Consider the following 21,752-nt stretch of genomic DNA (forward strand, 5'->3'; position numbering starts at 1 on the left):
GATTAGGAAGTAGAAAGACTGAGGGTCCCCAAATTGTCCAAATGTAGTCACTTTTTCACCAACTTCGTGAGAAGAACACATAATAAAATATGTATGGCAGAATTACTGCCCTCTTCAACCAGTTCTTGAAATTGTTCATCCCCAAGTGTGATGGAAAAGGGCAACAGCACAGACAGAGAAGGCCAAACAGTTTTGGTTGTTTTCAGTAACTTTGAACCTCAGTAGCTTCCTACAAGTAACTAAGGAGGCCTGCTGAAATATCCCCATGAATGATTGTTTTGAAAGTGTCTCCCTTGTGAATTCTGTGCTTTAGTGCAGACGTTTTGAGTTTAATTTGGCCTTTGGACACTTTGTCTCTTAGAAAAGTAGACTTTGGAGTGAATATTTGATCAGATGTGAGTGGTGGCATAAAATACAGCAGGACTGGTCCTGTGTAGGTGTCTCTGGAACGAGGACAAAGCAATTCTGTCTAGGAAGTGGTGTGGCTGGGGATGTGTGCTGCAGTATGGCTCGAGTCATGCCGTGGGAACCCGTGGGACTGCGTTTCCTTGTTGGACCTTCTTGTCACTGCTGGGCTTCTATTCCCATTTACAGCTCATTTGGACTTTGCTGATTTGTGAGGGAAACAGGTGCATTCTGAGGACTTAATTTTCTTCAGAAGGTACAGGGATAAAGCCATCCAGATTCTCACCAGGCAGAACTATGTGGAATTACATAATAGCCAAAGAGATGACCGCTTGTTTGTTCAGGTTGTTTTGTTATGTATCTGTTCCAGATAAAAATAAATGGCAGAGACCTTGGCTTTACAAGCTAATTTCACATCCACCTCTCATCTGGTACGTACAGCCTGCATCTTTTGTGTAAGAATCATATTTCTTCCAGCTTCACATGTTTAGGGTAATGACAAATGTTTATAATTGCAGCTCTTCTGCTGCAAAAGAGAGGAGAAGATAGAATATACAGTGATCAGGTTCCTGGGTGAATGAGAATGGACCCATGCTCTGTCTCTTGCTGAGCTTTAGAGGGTAAGCTTTTATGCCAGACAGAACAAAGAAGTTTCAAATGAAGTGGTGCACCTGGTTAATATGAAATTTAAAGGAAAAGAACCCCAGAAACTGAAGCTTTTAATACTCTTGTTAAGCGGTGGAGTTAAATTCTGCCCTGTTGCATCTGTTCTGTGCTTTTGAAGCAGTCAAGTGGATGGGGCTGCACCAGCAGAGCATGGCCACTGTAATTTTTTTTAGTCATGATGTTATTACCTCAAGTGCTTTGAATATTAAGCACTCTAATAACACCAGCATGGCAGGGCTAGAATGGGTAAATGAGTACCCAATTAAAAGAAAGGGGATTGAAGCTAAATATTTGCAATTAGAGGAAGAGCATCTTCTTTTTCTGGGTCAAAAAGCCACAAACTGCAGCCAGCTTATTGCATATGAATATCAAGGCCTGACTGCCTAAAACGCTATTTGAGCCTCATAAAGCTGAAGCCTGTGAGTGGCTGTCTGGAACTGAGTTCCTCTTCCTTCTCCACTTGGAGAGGTGACGGTCTTATGCTGTCACCAGAGAAACGTGAGTCAGAAAGGCGAGGACAGTGCAGAGGGGCACATCTGTGCACAGCTGGCAGTGAAAAGTTACTCCCCTGGGTTTTCATTTTGACCCTGAGTCTTGAAGAATTACTTGAAGAAGAATTTGCCCCAGAGGAACAAATTGACAGTACATAGATACAAAGATGATTGATGGGAGACTGGTTGGAAAACGAGTTGGGTCAGTCTGTTTTGTAACCAGAACTGCTGTGTCCTTCACAAGGAGTGTGCAAGAGTGTCCAATGATAATGATTGCAAAAATCACACTGTTAGTAATGGCTGGAGCTGGGGGGGCTTTGAGACATAAGGGGATTCCTCCTGCCCTGGTGTGTGGCAGCCTTGCTTCTGTAACTCCAAGCCCAGTTAGTGGTGAGGCAGGGCACCCAGCCAGCTCTGTGGACCAGCAGGAGGACAGAGGGCTTTTCCAGCACCCTCCTAAACACAGATGGGCAAACCTGAGCAGCCCTGGTGTCTCGCTGACATTCCTCCTGGCTGGGTGATTGTGGATTCCACACACAAGCACACACAAAAGGTCTCTGCCCCAGTGGGTTTTGGACACTGTCCATCCAATCAGGTCCTCAGACTCTGGTCTCCTTCAGTTGTTGTTGGCACCTGGACCTACAACCCCTCAGATTTGCAGCCTCTTGCTCCAGCAGCTGAAAAACTTCTGCTGCTCATGCTGAGACCATCTCTGCACATGAACTCACAGTGGTGAGGGCATTCCCACGTGAGAAATCTGGGAACAGTGCTTATCAGGAGTCCCATTAGGATCCCTGTCAGACAGCTGTAGTTGCCTCCTTACATGCTTCTGGCCCCTTTAATCCCCATTTCCATCTACTTTCTCAGGCCTGTTCCTCCTCAGTCCTTGATCCATTCCTTTCCCTGCCTTTTGCAATTCTCCTAAATGTCCTGTGATGGGTAGTTCTCACTCTATAATTCCCATAGCCACCCCTTTGGCTGGTTTTACACCATCCCAAATTTCTGTTCCCCCTGCATGACATGGTAAAGTACAGCATTCCAGGGAGAGAATTTCCCTGTGGACACATCTTGGTGGGCTTTCCTCCAGGAACAGTAGTCCTGACCCTTTCATCTTCACATCTTCAGAGTGGCCAATTCAGGGAGGGGGCTGCGTCCTCTGAGCCTCAGCTCAGTCTCTGTGCTCACTCTGACTGGCCTTTTATCACATAACTGAGCACAGACCATTTTTAGACCTTCTTGGCTGGTTTGATTTTTCTAAGCTTTGTATTTAAAAATAAATGAAATAATATGGCTGGCCAGTTGTTTGTTTAAGCCCATGGAAAGTTTCCCTGTGGTGTAAATCATCACTGAAGTGGAACTCGCATTAGGCACATTTTTACCCTCTCATGTGAAAGTTTCAGGAAAGTTGTGACTGCAAATAGGGAATGGAGTGATTATAATAAATTGTGCACTTGTGATTATAATAAATCAGGTTCTGCTGTCTTAAAGGCTGAGTTATGACAATATGTGTGAGCTGCTATATCACAAACAGTCAGAGGAGCTTGACAGACATCCCTGAAGGAGGTTGACTATTTGATTTCTTGCCTGGGAGAATGATGATGTAAACCTGAAGGAGAAATACATAACCTGAAGTACTCACAAGTCCATAAACCCTGGGGTTACTGTAAGACTTGGTGTTCATGGAGCATGATTGTGTCTTGTGCAGTAGTGTGACATCTGGGGACACCAAAAGAAAGATGAAACTTCAGAATATGCATGATAATACTTAACAGATTTACTCTTTAGTCTCCAAGCAGAGGTATGGGCATCAGTCTCCTGAATCCCATATATTCTATTCACATTATAAAATCAACCAAATACATAAAAATAAAGCAGGCTTTTCCATATAGGGCATGGCTGTGACATTTCAGCACTCATCTTTTGATTCTTATTGACAGGAAGTAAAAATAAACTCCCCAAGCAAACTGAATTGGGACAAAAGGTGGCACATATTTTACAGTAAACAAAAATAACTTCAAAGTCAACCTACAATTCTTCTCAGATGTTCATACTGTTCTGCTCTAAAAGTACAGGCCCAAATGAACCTTGGAATCACTGCAATGACAAATTGGACAGAGTTTAGCCAAGAACACGTATCAGCATTCTGCCGGGGCTGCTGTCTTAGGATAGAACATTCTGGACCAAATGAACAGAAATTAATAAAGTTTGATGAAGGAAGGGTATGGCCTAACACCCAGAAGAAACTTTTCCACTTATTTGTATGTTTCACTGCTAAAACTGCATTCTAAAAAATACAGAAGCCAATGTAATTAATTTTAAATGTCAGTGTTGAATGTCACCAATATTCAAGGCCTGCTTACATGGTGGTGGAATGTGTCAGCAGACACCATGCAATATGGGTGTGTCTGAAAGCATCAGAGGATCTCCTTTCAGAGTGCTAAGAGAAATGTGTTACAAGTATATTGTATGTGCATTGTCTTTTTATATATAAATATGTTCAATATATATCCACTTAATATATCTATATAGATACCTGTAAATATTAGTGAGTATATATATACCCAGGCTATATATATATATAGGTTATATGTAGATATTTATAGGTTATTTCTGTTTCCTTATTTAGATGTATGTATGCACATACACTCAGGTATATTTATTTATGTACAAAAACTGCCTGTGTATCACTGCAACAAACACTTTGAAGATAACATTTTTATCGAGGTGTATTTTCCTCCTCCTCCTTTGTAGTGACAAGATGATGTAATTATGGGAATGCAGCGGCAGCCTGATTTTTTTTTTTTTTTAAATGAAAAGCAAGAGAGTATCGGTTGCTTAGAAGTGGTTCAGGTCTGTTGCTATTGGATTAACTGCATAACAGGCTAAAATAGCAGGAAAAATGAGTGTAAAATGGAAGCTGTTTTATCTGAGTGCCAGTGGTGTAAAGAATAGCAGGAAGAAAAGGCAGCATTTTGCAGATGCTTTTCAATAGGGACTTATTACTTTGCATAAGTTGAGTAATTTTCTGCTCCCAGTCATTTCTCTTGTAACCAGATTGTTTGTGCTTTGTTCTTGTTTCCTTTAGAAGTTGTAAGAATTGGTTGGAGCTCTCATGTGTAGCAGTGGTGGGTCCAATTCAGACCTGTTTGGGCAATTTTGCTGTTTACAGCTGCCGACGTCATTGTCTGAATTTCCTCATTAGCTGAACATTTTTGCAGCTTGCTTTCCTGCTGGGTGTAAAGGAGAGTATGTTTACGTGCCAGATAAATGTCTGCTACTTCTGTTTGTTTGAACAGTGGTTTGCTGGTGAAAACTGGGGGGAGTTGTGTATCTTGGAGTGCAGAAGGAAAATACGGAGGTTTTAAGTAGAATAATGTGCTTTGATTTGCAAGAGCCACTGAGAGAGGGGTGCAGAGAACAGGGATATGGTAGAGATGTTCTTCTGACTGATTTTTTTGGGGACTAGAAACGTTCCTTAACTGCACCAGGAAGGCAAATAAGAGCACTGCAGGTCCACAGCTGGAGGGCACTTCCCAGGAAGAGCTCTCTGCACATGGTGGGTGTCCACATTCCCTTGTGGCTGCATTTGCCTTCCCTGAGCACCTCCGATGTGGGAAAGGGAGTGGGCTAGGGAGGCTATTGCCTGCTTGTGGTCAGCCTGGAGGGGATCCACACTGTGTACCCCTTACACATCTCCGAGCTGTGAGCAGGAGTGCTCGGTGGTCTCTTCATCACAGGGGTGAGGCAAGTGAGATAAAGGTGACAAGAGCTGTACTGAGTTGTCTTTTCTGCTGGCCACCCTGGCACTCCCACAGCTCAGGATTTGTGTGAATTGCCCAGTGTCTTTTAAAAGATGGTCCCACCTATCTCCCTTCCTCCAGCTCCCCCATCCCCAGTGGCAGCCATTCTGTGCGGGTGCTGACACTAAAACCAGAGGAAGAAGTGGCTCCGAATGCTTCCAGGGTGTTTACAACTGTACACAAGGAAAGGAGATTGGGGATATAGTCAAGATTAACCCCTCCTTTTGTATTGCAGTATTATTATCTAATGAGATCAGAAGCAAAGCCCAGCAGCTTAGTCAGTATTAGAGCGTAGGCGCCCATTTCAGGAGGAAGCCTTTGAGAAGAGCAATCTTGAGCCGTCCACCTACACCATTTTCTTTGCGGCTTTGCAAGATGGAAAAAGTGACAGATGTAAACCTCCCCAAAGGCAGTGGCATGTTCTCCTTATGCTCATTGCCTCCAGACACTCCTGCCCCCCCCTGCACCCCCGGCTCATGGGCGATCTCCGTGGGTGACCCCTGCCTTTGCTGTCCCTGGACTGCTGGGACAGAAGCAACAGCTCTGTTGGATTCATGAGGAGATGGTCTGGTTTTGAGTCATCCATCAGCTATTTCCACCAGACCAGGTCCCATTCTTGGGGTTTAAGTACTTTGGGAGTCAAGCCCTATTCTCTGCCCTTGCTTCTTCCTCAGTTCTAAAAGCACTTTCTGGTTTAAGTTCAGCAAGCACCCCTCCCCAAGAGCATGCCTTGTGCAGTTTGCCCAGGCATTATTCTAACATAACAGACAGTGGGATTTTTGTGGGAAAAGCCTGATTTTAATTTTTATTATGTTTTGAATAAACCACTCTGTGTGAAACTAATCCTGGTGTGACCTTCGCTTTACTGACATATGAGGGTCTTAAGAGCAGTGCTGTAGGAACTGTAGCAAACCCTTCAGTTGTATAAGGACAATTTATCAACAGCAAACAAATGGAGAGTGTGGGAGACAGGAATTGAGTGGGTAAGATGCTGTCCCTGCTCCAAGATCTTGAGCTTAATATTTGATGTCAGTAGACTAAGAATATGGGACCAGGGCATGTGGGGGCTGCTGTGCTAACAGTAATACCAGCTGTAAATACACAAGAACTGTTACAAATATTACAAGGACAGAAGTAGAAACTCATCCGCTGGGGGCAGATAGCAGAGCTTAAAAGCAGCGTGTTGGGTTTCACTCAGGTCGTCGATGGAAGTGGAGCAGTGACTCAGTTTTAACACATACACACAGGAATTTAAAAACATGGCAATATTTTGAAAATGTTGTGATCTGGTAACAGAGCAATGTTCTGTACTTGTGCCATTACCCAGATTGCTGCAGCCCCTGTCAGAATAGGGTAATCTCACCTGTTAGCACAAGGACAAAAAAAGACACAGGTGGTGCATTCATCACTTGCACATAATGATCAAAAGCATTTAGCCAGCACTGAAATGAAAACCAACAATATTAGAGGCGCTTATTTTTCCATTTGCACACAGGCTACGGCTGCTATTACTGTGCCTTGTTCTGTCACATACACTTAGAAAAAATTGCTTCAAAACTTTGAACTTGTGCATTGCCCATATGGCACTGAACACGCTGCCCTGAGAACTGTCTGTAGCCTGGCAGACCACAATTGTTTTATCACTGTGTGTAATTCATGTCACAATGAGATTTTAAAATATTTTAAGATATTACTTATTTTTATGGTATTTTTAAAAACATGGATTGCATGAGCTGTTGTACCTAATAGGCAGTAGACCAAATTTTTCCTCAGGTGTTTCACAGCAGTGAGAAACAGGGCTGGACACATTCCTAGAATCATAGAATGGTTTGGGTTGGAAGGGAACTGAGAGATCATCTTGCTCCAATCCCCTGCCATGGGCAGGGACACCTTCCACCAGACCAGGCTGCTCCAAACCCCATCCAACCTGGCCTTGGACACTTCCAGGGATCCAGGGGCAGCCACAGTTTTTCTGGGCAACCTGTGCCAGGGCCTCCCCACCCTCACAGGGAAGAATTTCTTTCTGGTATCTAATCTGAATCTACTCAGTTTGAAGCCATTCCTCCTTGTCCTGTCACTCCATCCCTTGTAAATAGTCCCTCTCCATCTTTCTTGTCAGCTCCCTTCAGGCACTGGAAGGCCACAGTTAGGTGGCTAAAAGCTTCTCCTTTCCAGGCTGAATAATCCCAATTCTCCAGTCCTTTCCTCATAGCAGAGGTGCTACTCCTTTGAATCCATGTAGGTTCCTACTGTGTAAGAGCATGTGTACAAATTAGTCAGCAACCTCGGCTCCCTTTATTGACAGAAGGTTTCACTGATGGTCAGTGGACTGTAAGTTACTATGAATTTCATCAAAAGATGCCAGAAAAGTGAATCTCCACATTCCCACGGGGAAATAGCTGTGGTGGGGTGGCCCTGGCCAGTGGCTGAGCATCCACACAGCCACTCCCTCAGTGTCTCCTCCACGCCCCCAGAACAGGAGAGAGAAGAGCAAAAGCTGAAAACTCGTGGATGAAGATCAGGGCAGTTTAATTAGTGAAGCCAAGCTGCCTGTGCCCCCTCCCAGCTTCTGGCACACCCAGGGCTACTTTAAAAAAAGCAAACCTTGACTTTGTGCAAGCCCTGCCCAGCGTGTTATCAATAGTGCCCCAGAGCTGCTCCATGGGGGCTGCTCGGCAGGAAAATCCTCTCTGTCCCTGCCAGGCCCAGTAGAACAGCTCACATTTAATGTTTACATTATAGATGTTGGCAGCTGGTTAAAATAAGCCCCATATTGAGATTCTGAGTTCCCGATACATCGGTGTTCCGACGTGGAAGGTTTCTGTCTTCCACTCTTTGGAGTCCTGCAGTATTGCCTTGTGTCTAGGCTGTCATGAATCCCTGCTTTTGATCCCTGAGTCTGTGGCAGCTTCTGAACCAACACAAGCCTGTGCCACTGTATTGATTTTAGTGGTGCTGCATTGTTTGGCAGGAGCTGGGTGTGTTGAGTGCCTGTGAATTTTAGGATCAAAGCATGGTTTGAGGTGACATGGATATTCTTCTAACTGTGTCCCTTCATTATTTCATTTAAAGTGACAGTATTTATGGAGAAAACAGTGTAACACCCTGGACTCTTTATCTCCTCTTTATTTCCTGTGTGTACTGGTGTGTTAATAGGTAGCAGAGATAAATGACTTACAGAAGTAATAAAGTATAGGTAGACCAGTGATATAAAGTCCTATAATAAGGGAATAAAGAAACCTCACGTGACAGGTCAAGTTGAATTTTCGGGTAATGTATCCGAACAACTTGTTTTTGAAATGTTCTTGTCAGTTTAGTTGGTGGACAAGAAGAAATGGAAACATGTTGTCTTGACTTTGGGAGAAAAGATGTGTTGTGGAATATGGTTTACAGAGACATCTAATTAGAAAGTTATGAGAAGACCAGCATTTTTTATGTGTGTCTCTCTTACTAATGATATACATGAGTCTTCAGGCCATTAAAATAGCTCATTTCTTTTGATGGACTTCCAGTTTGTGGAGGAAGCAGCTGCTTTTACTACCAAATTTCTCCTGTCTAATTAGACCAGTTGAACCAGCCAGCTTAAATCAGTCCATAGCTTACCCTTTGCCTTTTCATTGAAGAGCTGAATAACCTAATTGTAAAGAAGGACAGAAAACGTCAAAAGAAGTTACAGTTGTTACTGGGAAATGAACCAATGCAGAGTAAAAAATACAAGGGAAAAGGCTGTTAGCACAGAGGGCCTCCTGAAGAGCCTGTAACGAAAATCCCTCTGAAAATCCTTAATATCCTTTCTTTGTTGAAAAATGACAGTGCATCAGAGTAGAAACATGTTGTTTCTTCACTATATTTTCTTCTGACTATATTTTAATGCAGGAGATTTGTTAGGTCGAGGACTTTATAGTTAGGAAGAGGAAAAACCCAGCCAAGTGGATGACCAGGGCTCTTGAAACTCTAAGAGACCCAAGCTGGAGTTCTTGAGTTCTGACTCAAGGACTTAAGACTTGGATCATCCTCACCTCAGGAGTTCCACTGGCCTCTGGAGTGACTTGCTGCTGGTTTGCCAAGAACATAACCAAGCAAAAAAATCCACCTCCAAAACTCAAAGTTGAATTTTCTCTCAGAATAAAGTGGAAAACCTGTAGCGGAAGTCATGCTTTTGTGATACGAGTTACTGCTTCCCACCTTGCTTCAAAAATAATTCTGCAGATAATTCCAAAAAGACAGGATTTCCAAAATGCAGAGTGACTCTGATGCCTTATTTTAGTATGTCCTGAAAATGTGAATCAAGGTTCATCCTTTTTTTAAAACTTCAAATCATTTTAATGTGTACATTTGAATTTTTTTAGTCTGTGAAATCAAAATTAGTCAAATTGATGATATTTATACTGCAATTAAAATGCATATATCAAATGTTTTTTTTCTGTTTTGTGTGCGAAATGTTGAAGAGTTTTGCTCTTGAAAACTTGATTTTTACGTGGGACATATTATTGATGAAACGTTTAATTGCTTAGGATATGTGGTTAGCAGCAAGACTCCTGCTTTGCTGATGCTACTCTATAAGCTTCAACTAATCCATAACATAAAATGTAGGTCAGCTGGAGCTTTCAAAAACAGATGGAAATTTAGGAGTTTACGGTAGTGCAATGGATATATGTCCCTGTGAGGCTGCCAACTTCTCCAAATGCAAAAAAAAAAGCAGAAATCAGAGTCCTGAAAGGTGCTTGTTCTACCTCATTTCCATTCCAGAAGCAGCAATGCCCTGTGCAGTGGCTTTTGTTTGTAACATATTCAGCACTGACATGCTGCAGAAGATGATAATTATTTCAGTGGTGTTTAGAGGATTGTGTATTTAGTTTGCTGACAACTAAAAGTATTTTAATTTGGGCAACTTCATTAGTGTAAATATTCTAGAAGGGAGAGATAAAAACACAGTTGTTCTAAGTAAAATGAGAGAAGTGGAGGTAATGGAGGGTTTATTTCTGCACACGCTTCAGGTTTTCCTTTAATTTTGCATTCAGGATCATAGGTTGTATCTTTTACTCGATTACTGCTGAAATAAATACATTATCCCATGTTTCTACTTCATTAAAGTCTTGACAGTTTGGAGGAGAAGTGATCAGAATCAGCGTGGCTATTTCTGAAAATAGAAGTCTCGCAGGACACGTGCTCCAGCTGTCCATATGGCAGGGAGCAGGGATGTCCTGCTGCCATCGGAGCTGCTTCAGCCCCAGCAGCTCTCCTGAACACAACTCCTGTTCCCTCTGACAGCTTTTCCAGGTTTGAAGGCCCATCAGGAAGTTTCTGTCCATGTCTCTGCTCCTGGGTGTGTATAGTAGGGTTAAAGACTCAGTGCATGAGCTTAAAATTTACTTTTTAAAACACCTTTTTGCCCCCGAGCGTGTTTCAAAGGGTCCTCCGGGCTCCAAGGGTTTTTCACCTTCTTGTGGGAGAGAGTGGGGCAGGAGCAGTGGGAATGTGAGGGGATGGAAGTGTGTCTTGCAGTTTGCAGTGCAGAATTGCTTTGAGAGGGTGGGCAGAGGCAGGGCAGGGATGTGCAGGAGTTGTTCAGAGGGTCGGATGGCCGAGATTGCCTGTTCCTCAGGGAAACTTCCTGTCATCACTAATGCGGCTGAGTTAGACTGATGTGAAGAAATGGAATTTGTTTGGAGTCAAATGTAACATTTGGAGTTTCCAAAGCTGACTAATGAGCTGTGATTTTTTTTCTTGACATCAGACACTCTGGCAGCTTTTAAATTGCAGTGGCCACGACTGGAAACATTTTTCAAAATCCAAGAAATGTCTCTCCTCATGTCTGTAAGGGCTGGGGACAAAGTGTTGTCTTGTGAGCATGTGAGCCATGGCAGAAGTCTGTTTGAGACAAAACTCTGTTTCTAGGAGTCTGAGAAAAGGGTTTTTTCCAATGCAGTTTACAGGAGACATGTCATCACATTCCAGTTTAACCTGGAGTTTGGGATGAAGATCACAGAAGGCTTTTCTTTGTGCACCAAGCTCTTCGGACCAGATATTGCCACGAGGCCAAATTTGGAGTAAAGAGATGCTAAATAACTTCAGCTGCTTCTGCTGTAACTCTAGAAAGCCCCAGGGCTCCCTTCTAACCCTCACACAGCTGGGTAGGAGGAAAGAGCCAAAGTTTTACTTTTGCTTTTTTCCCTTCCCACCTTCTTGCTCTGGGTGCGCGTGAGTGGGGAGGCTGGGAGGAGGGAGGGGGAGATTCACAGTGAAGGGGGACTCTGAACGTCAGCACAGGAGAGCCAGAGCAGTGTTCTCTGAGGGAGGAAGGCTTTTTCTTTCACTCTGCTGCAGAATGACCCAGCTGGATCCATGCTTGGCAGGGAAGGCAGATGGGGCAGTTCAGTTCAGAACAGCTGCTGGGATATTTCAGAGTATCTCCTACTTGAAGATTTTTTTTTTTTTTTTTTTTTTTCCCGAAAGGAAGGGGCTGTTGTGAAGGGTTCTGGTTTTATTTGTTTGGAAGACTGTGAATAACACTATTTGTACCTTGATGTATGAAGGTACTGCAATTATAAGAAATTGCTTTCTGCCTGATTGTCACACGTAAACAGCTTTCATCTCACAGTGTATCAGGCTCGTGACTTCGGTTTGTCATTCGAGGGAATGTGTCAGCCTTTCATTTCGAATTGGGCTGGCTCTTCTTTTGTCAGGAAAGACCTTTCCTGTGGGCTTAAGTAACAGAAACAAAGGCAATTAAAAAAAAAAAAAAGGCAGCAAAAGCAATTATCAAACAAAGATGAGGCTATGGATATTACTTGGAAAGGACAATTCTACTAGATTCAGAAGAAAGATGAAGCTGTGCGTCATTCATATTTTTTTTCCTCCTTTCATATTTCCTAAGGGTTGAAGATAAATTAGGGTAGCTATTTTCTGTGCAGGCAAAGTACAAGCTATGCCCCAGATCTCCAAAATGCTTCAACATGTAAATACTGCTTCTGGAGGCATCAGGTCCTGCTGCAAGTAGAGATTTATTTGCATTCATGTTTGAAGGTTACTTTCGTTCATTGACCTATTTAATTGTCGTTCTCTATCCCCGGCTGCAGGCATATGGCTCCATGTGCCTGTGGAAGGAAGAGGAGCAGCAGCTTTAACTCTCTCAGGCAGAAACATTCAACAGAAAAAACAACAAGAACTGAATCTTAACATGGATGGAACATGATAATAATAAAATAATAACAATAATAAAAATAATAACAAGAATGACAACAACAAGAATAAGAATAATACCCCTGGACCCACATGTAATGGTAATCACGCTGTAAACCCCAGTGGAAGGCTGGAACTGTGCTGCAGGACCAAATAAAGGGAGACACAAAAGGTGAATACAAGGAAACACAGGTTACTTAGATGCTTCTGCTCTGGTCATAACCATAAAAACCACAGAATTAAATGGGGCTGGCACAAACCCAGCATGGCTGGGAGGTGTGACCAGTAGTAGCAGGAGCACGGAGGTTTGCCACAGTATTGGTGACACTCTGTTCCTCTCTTCTGTTGGAGGAACATGTCTCAAGAAAATCTGTGAATTCTGTGTCCACCTGCAGACACTTCAGTTTTCTGTCCCTTGGAGGTGTGGGTTCTCCAAACAAGGGGAGCGGGGTTGTGTAGTCTGTTAAACCTTCAAACTCAAAATCAGGGGGTTGCAGAGCTTGCAAGCCTAACAGGGTGTCGCATCTAATTAGTTATTCTGAGGAAGAGCAGCATTCAGATACTAAAATAATGTGATGAGCAGCCAGGATAATAGAGAAAGAGCAAGGTGCATGTAACTCTTATTGCAGAGTTCCAAAGGAGTGGAATCTCTACTTAGTCAGGGCTTTTTTTGTTTGACTGCACAATGTGAACTGTCACATCCCGTGTCTTGCATAAGTTTAATATCTAGTCCAGGGATCTGAGGGAACAATGAAATTAAAGGACTTTTCAGATTCTGTATAACCTACAGCTTGGTGTAAGATTCTCCCTGTGCTAGAACTCAGTATCTTGCCTGGTGTGCCATCTTCTCATCCTTCTCTTTTATTATACAACATGACCTACAGTTGCTGGGGATTTTGTGTCATGAATCTTGGCTTGGGGGTTTACAGTTGCCCTTTAGGCTCCAATTTGCTGTGTCTTTTTCTGACTTGCCACAGAAGGAAGTTACTGCTCAGCACAAATGACGTATACTGGTGTCAAACGTTAGGCATTCACACAAACAAAATTCAAAATCTGCTTTTAAGTTTGTCCTCAAACATTTAGTTTTGATTAACATCTCATCTTCCAAAGCACATTTGGATTTTTCAGGCTCTGAGATGGGTTAAGTTTGAACCCAGTGCTACCAGTACTGCACTGTGTACTGGAGCTAGTGGATAGCTTGAAGAAAAAATGTGTGAACTGTCCCCAGTTATCAGAGTGCAAAGTAAGGCATTAAAGACAGAGTTACAACACAGTATCTGATACCTTTGAACAGCCTGAACATGGCCAGGCTGCTCTTCTTGATGAGTTCCCAGGGAGCATCTGAAGGTGTGGAGTTCCAACCCAGCCTGAAGATTGGGAGTGTGCAGTTGCTGTGCTTAGTTGCTGCAATTGTGCAAGCAAATGAGGGACCATGATCAAACTGACATTTAAACCCACAGAAAAGATCCTAAAGTCAGCCATCATTTCTTTGGCAGTGGATGGGATTTCTCACAGCATCGAGAGGCTGGGTGTCTCAACTAAGCTAATTGTCCTAAACTCCCACTGTAGTTAAGAGAGAGGCTCTTCCAGAGGGCTTTTTATCCCTTCCCAGAACAGGAATTCCAAATGAATGGAATTAATCACCAGTTTGGTGTGCCAGTTCCTATCCACTGATAATTTATGGGCCCTAGAAATGAATTTAGGTTAAGCATCAAACATTTAGATGTGTCAAATTAGGTAGATTGAACACTCCAAGCCTTGCTGTGAGCACGGGCTAAGCCCTGCATCTGAGTTACGACTAATCCACCCCATGACCACTAAGTGGGAAATCGGCTGTGGATCAAGAGCAAAATGTTTAAGAAGGCCTGCCTGTGGGCTATATTAAGAAATGCCATTTAGTCCACTACAAAGAAAGAGCTTTGCTGCCCACAGGGGGTTTTCTTTTTGGTTTTTTTTTCATAAATCTTGAAACACTTATTATTTTAGGTTGTGAGGAATGAATTCCTCATTTCTGAATTGGAGTGAACTGTGAGGCAGAGGAACTCGATTTGGTTACTTCAAGTACTCACTTGGCTTTTCTGCCCTTTCTGTCCTGATGTTTTGGTGCCTGGCATGCTGTTTAATAGACATTTACATAACGAAGGTCGTTTCTCTGAGGCAAGGTACAAGAATACATTACAATTGCAAATTCCCTTAATTGTCCTAAAGCAGGGCTCAGAGCTTAAACAATGGAAAATCCTATTGTTCAGTGTCCCTGAGAGACTGTGAACAGAACAGAAATATGTGGATGTGTTGATTCTAAAACTAGAGTGAGAAAATGACTGGTAAAAAGGCTTATTCACTTGTGATGCACAAGGGATGGCAGAAGTCATGAGCCAATGACATATGAGTTCACATGTAGGTTTTATTTGGTAGGCTTAAACATGTTTATTATTTCTAGTGTGAGTTTGCCCCTCCAGGCTTTACAGAGGTACAGTTCAAGCCAGTATAAAATTAGGAAGGTGCCTGTTATTAAAGCAATATATTTTTTCACTCTGTTTGTCAGGAAGGCTGTTTCTGTCCCCCGGATTTTCTGGGAATTAAAAGATGCCATTTTTCTTCCCAAGTACCTGTACCTGTAATTCACTTTAACTTAAGCTTGTTTGAACTCAGTGTGGAGCTTGGGAAAGAAACCTCCATTTAAATAATCCCCATCAAGAGGGTTTTTAAAATTCAAATTAGTTAAATAATCATCAGCTGATACAGATAATCCCTTTCACCTGAGAATTTACAAACTGAAACATCTACAAACCCTGTTGATAGCAGGGAGAGGAAAGTGTTCTGTACTCAAGTAGTGGGTGGGGAACAGGGTGCTCTGGTTGGTTAAAGCAGAATTAGAAATATATGGGAAACATCTCCCATACTGAGATATCTCTGACTGTATTCCAGTTTAAGGAAACACCCTGCCTTTGATCCAACACTGGTTTAGGTGAAAAGCCCCAAATTATTTCATTTTATCATGGGATGAAGCAGATTGGTGTAGTCCGTTCTAGTAAACACGAAGATGCTTTTCTGTGAAAATGGCTTCATAGGAGTGAAAAAAGGGCTGAGATGCAGAAAGTGAGTAATAGATTGAGAAGGAGCAGGCAAGAGAATTTTTTTCTGGCATATTTACGCCTGGGTGTATGGAAAAGGATGATGTAGCAATGATAAAGAAAAATGTTTACTAGCTAATGTTTTATTACATCTCCAAATGTAAATCTGGCCTTGAGCTGTTTCCTCTTTGTGAGTGTGTTTCTCATCTTGTGCCCCTCTGTAGAGTTTCTGCCAGTATTCCCAGCTGTTCAGTTTTGTGATAGAAATCTAAAGAGTCTACAAATGAAATGTCTGACAGGTCACATGAGGATGTTTTCAACATCTGGGTGGACTTCTGCAAGCTCTTTCTCTCAGCCAGAAGTCACTAACTCTCCCTTCAATATGATATGGGACCAAGTTACCCTGTTCTTCCCTTACTTGTGCAGTTGTTGTCCAGTTCATAATCCAGGGAATGGCCTTTGGCCATCGAGGTGTGACTCTGGTGAATCTCAGAGGCAGAAGCAAAGTCATTAATTTTCGAGGAGCATTTTTCCTTACTCCTGCCTCAAGGGGAAAGATGCAGATGTCACACCTTTATTCCACTTTCCCTTATTTCAGTTTTGGGTTGGAGAATTCCCCTGGACTTCTGCATAAGTTTGGGGATTTCTTAATTGATACAAGAGGAGGTGAGATGAGGGCTGAGCCTATAAACTTTAGAATAGGAAAGTACAATGGGGATTCTTTAATGGGTCAATATACAGTGCCAAGAAATTGCTGCAGTTTCTCGCCGTGATTTAAGAAACAATTTGGCTGATGGTACAGTAAGAGAACAAATTTGTGTATTGAAATTTAAACTGCTGTTTAAAAAGTATGTTTCTTGTTGAAAGCATTAAAGTAAGGCATGGTAGCAGTAACAGTACTTGCCAGAGATGTCTTCTGTATTTCCAACAGGATACTTCTCAGAAGGAATATATCCGATCTTAAAACAGCACCACAAAAAGATGCAGAAATATAGTCCTTGTATAATTATTTTATTTTTGATAAAGGAATGCTTCATTTCCGCCTGGCTGGGAGTGTGGAAAGAGCAGGTTATGATGTCTCTGGTTTTGATTTTTAAGTGCCAAATGCTGATTTCTTTGTGGCTCAGTTTCCAGTTGTTTATAGTTTTGCCAAACTCGTGCTGTTTGAGTTGAAATTTCCTGTGTTACCTTTTACTTCAGTAAATGTTCTGAGAAACCTTTGAGCCATTTCAGACCAGTGGTGCTTGCAGGGCACCAGCAGCGATTTCTTGCCACCAGAAGAGCTTGTGATGAAAGAGAAACAGTTCAAATACATTGGGAAGGGCAAATCTTGCTCTAATTGCCTGCTGTGCTCACCCGGGACCCAAGACGGGGTCTGGGTGCCTATTGATGGGAGGCAGAAGTAGGTTACAACACCTAGAAACTTCCAGGAGTCTGTGTGACATTTCTCTGAGTAACAAATGAGTATTACTGACAACGGAATGCAAATGAATGAAGCATTTCAGTCAAAAACCTAGAGGTGGTATTTACCTGAGGAAATTCACTGTGAGGTAGGAGTGAGTTTTGGTTATGTTTTTATTGGTGCTGATTCAGACACATCCTGAAGCGTGTACTCTTACCCTGAGGATAAGGAGGGGATAGCTTGCTTCTTTCCAGATTAATCGTGATTTCTGTGGGAATGGTAAAACCAGATCACTCCATAAATCTCTGTAAAATCCATGAGGAAGCAGGTAAAACCATCAACACATTTCTCCCATGCTCATTCCAGTAGTAAAAATTTTGTTGGCTTGAGCAAGGAGAGCTCCCTTAGAATCTTCATCAGAGACACAAGGTCACCTCTGTCCACTCACTGGAAAAGGGGCTGCCATGGGCTCTGTGCTGCTTCCAGGCAAGGAGGGAATTCCAGTTCTGGAACGGGATCTGGTCAGCCCAGGCAGGTGGTTCAGCTGTGAAACTGATCAAGTATCACTGTGCCTCATGTTTGATTGAATGGGAAATCCTAACATGGAAAAACAGAACACGTTCTGCTTCTCTGGAGAAGCATTTGTGCTCTGGAATGTAATGTGAGGCGAAATTAAGACCAAGAAGTTTCGTACCGCTAGAATTTTCTGTTTCAGTTTTGATTTCTTTCTGCTGCGTTCTGTTTTTAGGGGGTTGGGCTGAGAAATCTGCTGAGGGGTTGTTCTGGTTCGTTACGGCGTGTTAATGTCAAAGCCGTATTTTAAGTAGTTCTTGAAAACTGATGTTAAGATTCCCACGGGTATCAGCCCTTAAATACATACTTTTAAAGGTTATGTCACGGGAACTTCAGGAGGGGACATTGGAAAACTGAAAGATCCATGCTGATGAAATTGAAACAGTTTCAGGAGAAGTGAAAAATGAGAAAGTCACAATGCTGAACTTGTTCTTGGTGTAAGTCCGGTCCAAAGGGAGAGTGCTGCTGTGGTGCTGGAACTGAATGGCTCATGATGTGCCTCCACCTTGGGGTGAGTTGGCCTTGAGATCCAGTCTTCCATTAAACTCTGCTGTATCCAAACTCATTGCTACAGGGACTGAGGAAAACGAGGTGGGCTGGGATTGAAAGTAGTGAGAAATTCCTGATATATGGCAGATGGACGTGAAACAATCCCTGTACTGTGAGAATACAATCCCCTCCAAATGCATAATCTGTTCCTTGTGAAAGACATGTGGCCCAATATAGAAGTTTTAGGTCAACTGATTCAGTTGAAGATTAGCCTCAATATTCTGAAAGAGAAGACTGTGGTTACTTAGGGACTTTAATTCCTCATAAAGGATTATACTGGGGCACCACACTACTGCCACGGTGTCAAATCTTTTTGTGGGTTTGCTAAATTAAGCTTTGTAATAGAAAAACTTATTATGCACTTCCAGTCAAAGGAAGAGACGGGTTTGAGTTTGTAGCAACTTAAAATGCCAGAGATTGGGATCCTAATCTAAAATTCATAAGTTTGGGGCTTTTATTTCTTCTTAAAGCTATTTCTCTACTGTATTGCAAATGACTTGCTGAGAATTTTAGGAAGAATTTTTTCATGGAAAGGGTGGTCAAGCATTGGAACAGGCTTCCCAGGGAGGTGGTAGAGTCCCCATCCCCGGAGGTGTTCAAGGAACGACTGGATGTGGCACTCAGTGCTCTGTGCTGGTTGGCAGGGTGGTGATCAGTCAAAGCTTGGACTTGACGATCTTGGAGGTCTTGTTCAAGCTGATTCTGTCTCTTTGTGAGAATCCCTGCTCTGGTTTAACACAGTGTGCGGGATACTCAAAATGGAATCCTCCATCAGAGAGGCTGAAACACGTGCAGGTCATGAGGGGGAAGGTACTGCGCTTAAAGGTAAACTGATCATCATTCGTGAAACTCTGTTTGGAAAAGTGGCTTTAATGTGTGTAGTGGTAAATCTCGCAGTCATACATAGGGAGGTTTCAGTTTTAGGTAATGATACCTATGTTACCATGTGTTTGCAGCTGCTGAGTTTGTGTTTTAGGTTGCATGTCCCTCGTGGATGGCAGTACACATTTTTTTATCCTCCCTCGAGAGTTCGTGCAACATTTACTGCCTGGGTGCATAATGCAAGTAATTGGTGTTACATTCTAGTATTGGAGTCCCTTCCAGGTTTAACAGGCTTGGGAGGGAGCTGGTTCTCATTACACCGAAGGGGTAGAATAAAGGACTTTGTCCCTACAGATCCTGTTTGTTAAAATATTGCTGTGTCTGAAGGATCTGATTGTTCCTTGCACTTTCCCTTCAGATGCTGATGTGGGTGGTGGCTTTGGTGTGAAGGACAAGCCGGCTGACCTTGTGGGGGTGCCATGGATTTCTCTCTCCAAAGTCGCTGTTGCTTTTGATGGATTGTCCTTGCTTTTGTTTTCAGGACTTGTGCCATAAACAGGCAATGTGGATACTCTGCTATTTTCATACCCATGTTGCCTTGTGGCTTCAAAACCTGTTGTTTCCTTTAGATCCAGGGCAAGATTTAGAGTGAAAAATTATTGGCCTGTTTAGAAAAAGGTGCTCGAGAAATTGGCTATTTTGATACATTTAGTCAATTCCATTTTCTTGGACATTTGCCACGAAAACAGTAGGATCAGATAATTCTAGAGAGTTTTTGTGGCTACTGCATTCCCCCTGGGCTGGGGTGTGCTCAGGGAAGAGGGTTTGCTGTGGATTTGGGAGGTCCCACAGCAGCGTGACAATGGTTTTTGGTGCAAAGTTTGCTCTCTTGTGGCATAGGAGGAGTGTGAACCGAGAATGGAGACAAGAAGAAAATTTAAAGAGAGTAAGTGGAGACGAAAACAAATTATCAAGTTAGGAAGAAATAGAAATCAGAAGAAGATAACCCACAATTTTTTTTTTTTTTTCTAGGAGCTTGCAGACAATGTGATTTTTTTAGAGCATTTCCATGTTCCAGCTACAGCCTGTGCTGATGATCAGAGGACTGGCATAGTTTACATGTGGAATGTACATTCTGCCTGCACTTCCACCAGTGTGGCAAAATGGATTGCCAAATCCTGACTCAGCATGTAAATGGATTTTCTACCCTTCTGTTTTGGTTTTAATTGAACTACATAAACATTGTCAATATATGAGATTGGTTTTTTGGCACCCTACTTAGCATTTTTTATTATTAAATGCTTTAATTAGAAGCACCGATAATTAAAATAAAGTAAGCGAGCAAAAAAACCAAAAGGGAAAGATCCTGAAAATTTTAAATGCTGGTCAGGCCTCTCTCCACCTTCCCCACACAGTTTTCATGCCTTTATGTGGAAATCCTGCAGGGCAAGGTGGATGCAACTGGTGCAAGTCTGTAATTCTCATTGGAGCCCAGTTTGCTTACACCTAGAGTAACATGGAGTTTAGGCTTTTAATAAAGGTTTACTGGCAAAGATAATTAACTCAGAAATATGTTGAAATACTTGAAGGAGATGATGATGTCACTCTAGAACATCCTTACCTAAGGATCTAATTACAGTGGCATGATATTTTGAAATGGATTAATCTAAAAAGAGAAAAAAGAAAACCCTGCATGTTCTTAATCTGGAATAAGTATTTCCCTAGAAATTGTTTTTACAGAGTTATTGTGGTCAGTCTCCCTGTCTAGGCAAGCCTTTAGAGTCCGCTTGGTAAGAGAGTCCTTGTGGTAAGAGAATGAAGTAGTTTGTGTGTCTCCTTTTGCTGTCTTTCTTGTCAAACCTCTTTTAGTGGGGAATGGACAAAGGAAAGGGGATTTGAGATCTCAGCTATTGCTCTCTCTATAAGAAGTTGTTATTTTGGTGAGAGGGTGAATTTTGGCACTTTTAAGTGCAGTGATTGGAGGGCAGCCTGCTCCAGTCAGGAGTCATGGAGTCATGTTTGCTGTGGAGTATTGGGTATTTTAACAGCATCCTAGTAAAATACTTTGAGAGGACACTTAGAGAATGGTAGCAAGACTTCATAGCCCTGTTCAAAAATCATCCTGCTGTGAAACAAAAGTGTGAGACCCTGTCATCCCACTGTACCATTTGTGTCATGGGAGGAAGCTGCTGTTTCCACTCACAATTTGGCTTCTGATAGTTACTGCATTATTGCAGAGTGCTGATGTTGGCATCAGCCTCCCAGGAGGCTCCTGTTAACGCCTGCTTGTCATCAGTGTTCGGTGGAAATGAACTCCCATTGCTCCCCAGATGTGATTGTTAACAGTTCAGTGAACTTTTCTTTTTTCTTCCAGGCTATAAGACCCTTTTGAAAGGAATTTCAGGGAAGTTCAGCAGTGGAGAACTCATTGCAATTATGGGTCCTTCAGGAGCTGGGAAGTCAACGCTTATGAATATTCTGGCAGGATACAGGTCAGTACCAATGAAAATTCCAGGCTGAGATAAGATCACCGAGCCTGAGGGCTCCTTGGAGACAACACCAGAAGAAAGTGTAGCCTAGAGTTTGTTGAAAACAGGCACTTCAGAGATTTTGAATTATTCTTACTGCTTTTATTTTTTTCTCTGTGTCATGTTTTGGTCACTTGGGATTTATCTCTTAACAGGTCTGATCCAAAAATAAGAAGCAATTTAAAATCCAAAAAACACACATAAAGAAAATCTCCTTTTTTGGCTGTGTAACAAATCTGACTCAGTGTCTTCTGTTTGTG

General features: G+C 42.5%; 1 protein-coding gene across 4 annotated transcripts in view; it reads left to right on the plus strand.

Moving 5' to 3' along the window:
* ABCG1 (ATP binding cassette subfamily G member 1) overlaps positions 1-21,752 on the plus strand; it is a 52,792-nt gene that overhangs the window by 11,706 nt on the left and 19,334 nt on the right. For 3 of the 4 annotated variants that reach the window (XM_042033690.1, XM_042033681.1, XM_042033684.1), the window contains one exon: positions 21,339-21,456. In XM_042033690.1, the coding sequence (XP_041889624.1) occupies positions 21,339-21,456 (118 nt within the window). Of the gene's footprint in view, positions 1-18,034; positions 18,105-21,338; positions 21,457-21,752 lie in introns of those variants that run through there. The other variant, XM_042033700.1, reaches the window with a different exon arrangement.

The sequence above is a fragment of the Corvus kubaryi genome, unplaced genomic scaffold (genome assembly GCF_017639235.1).
Source record: "Corvus kubaryi isolate FWS band 111438036 unplaced genomic scaffold, C.kubaryi_AGA036_p1.0 133, whole genome shotgun sequence".
Lineage (NCBI taxonomy): Eukaryota > Metazoa > Chordata > Aves > Passeriformes > Corvidae > Corvus > Corvus kubaryi.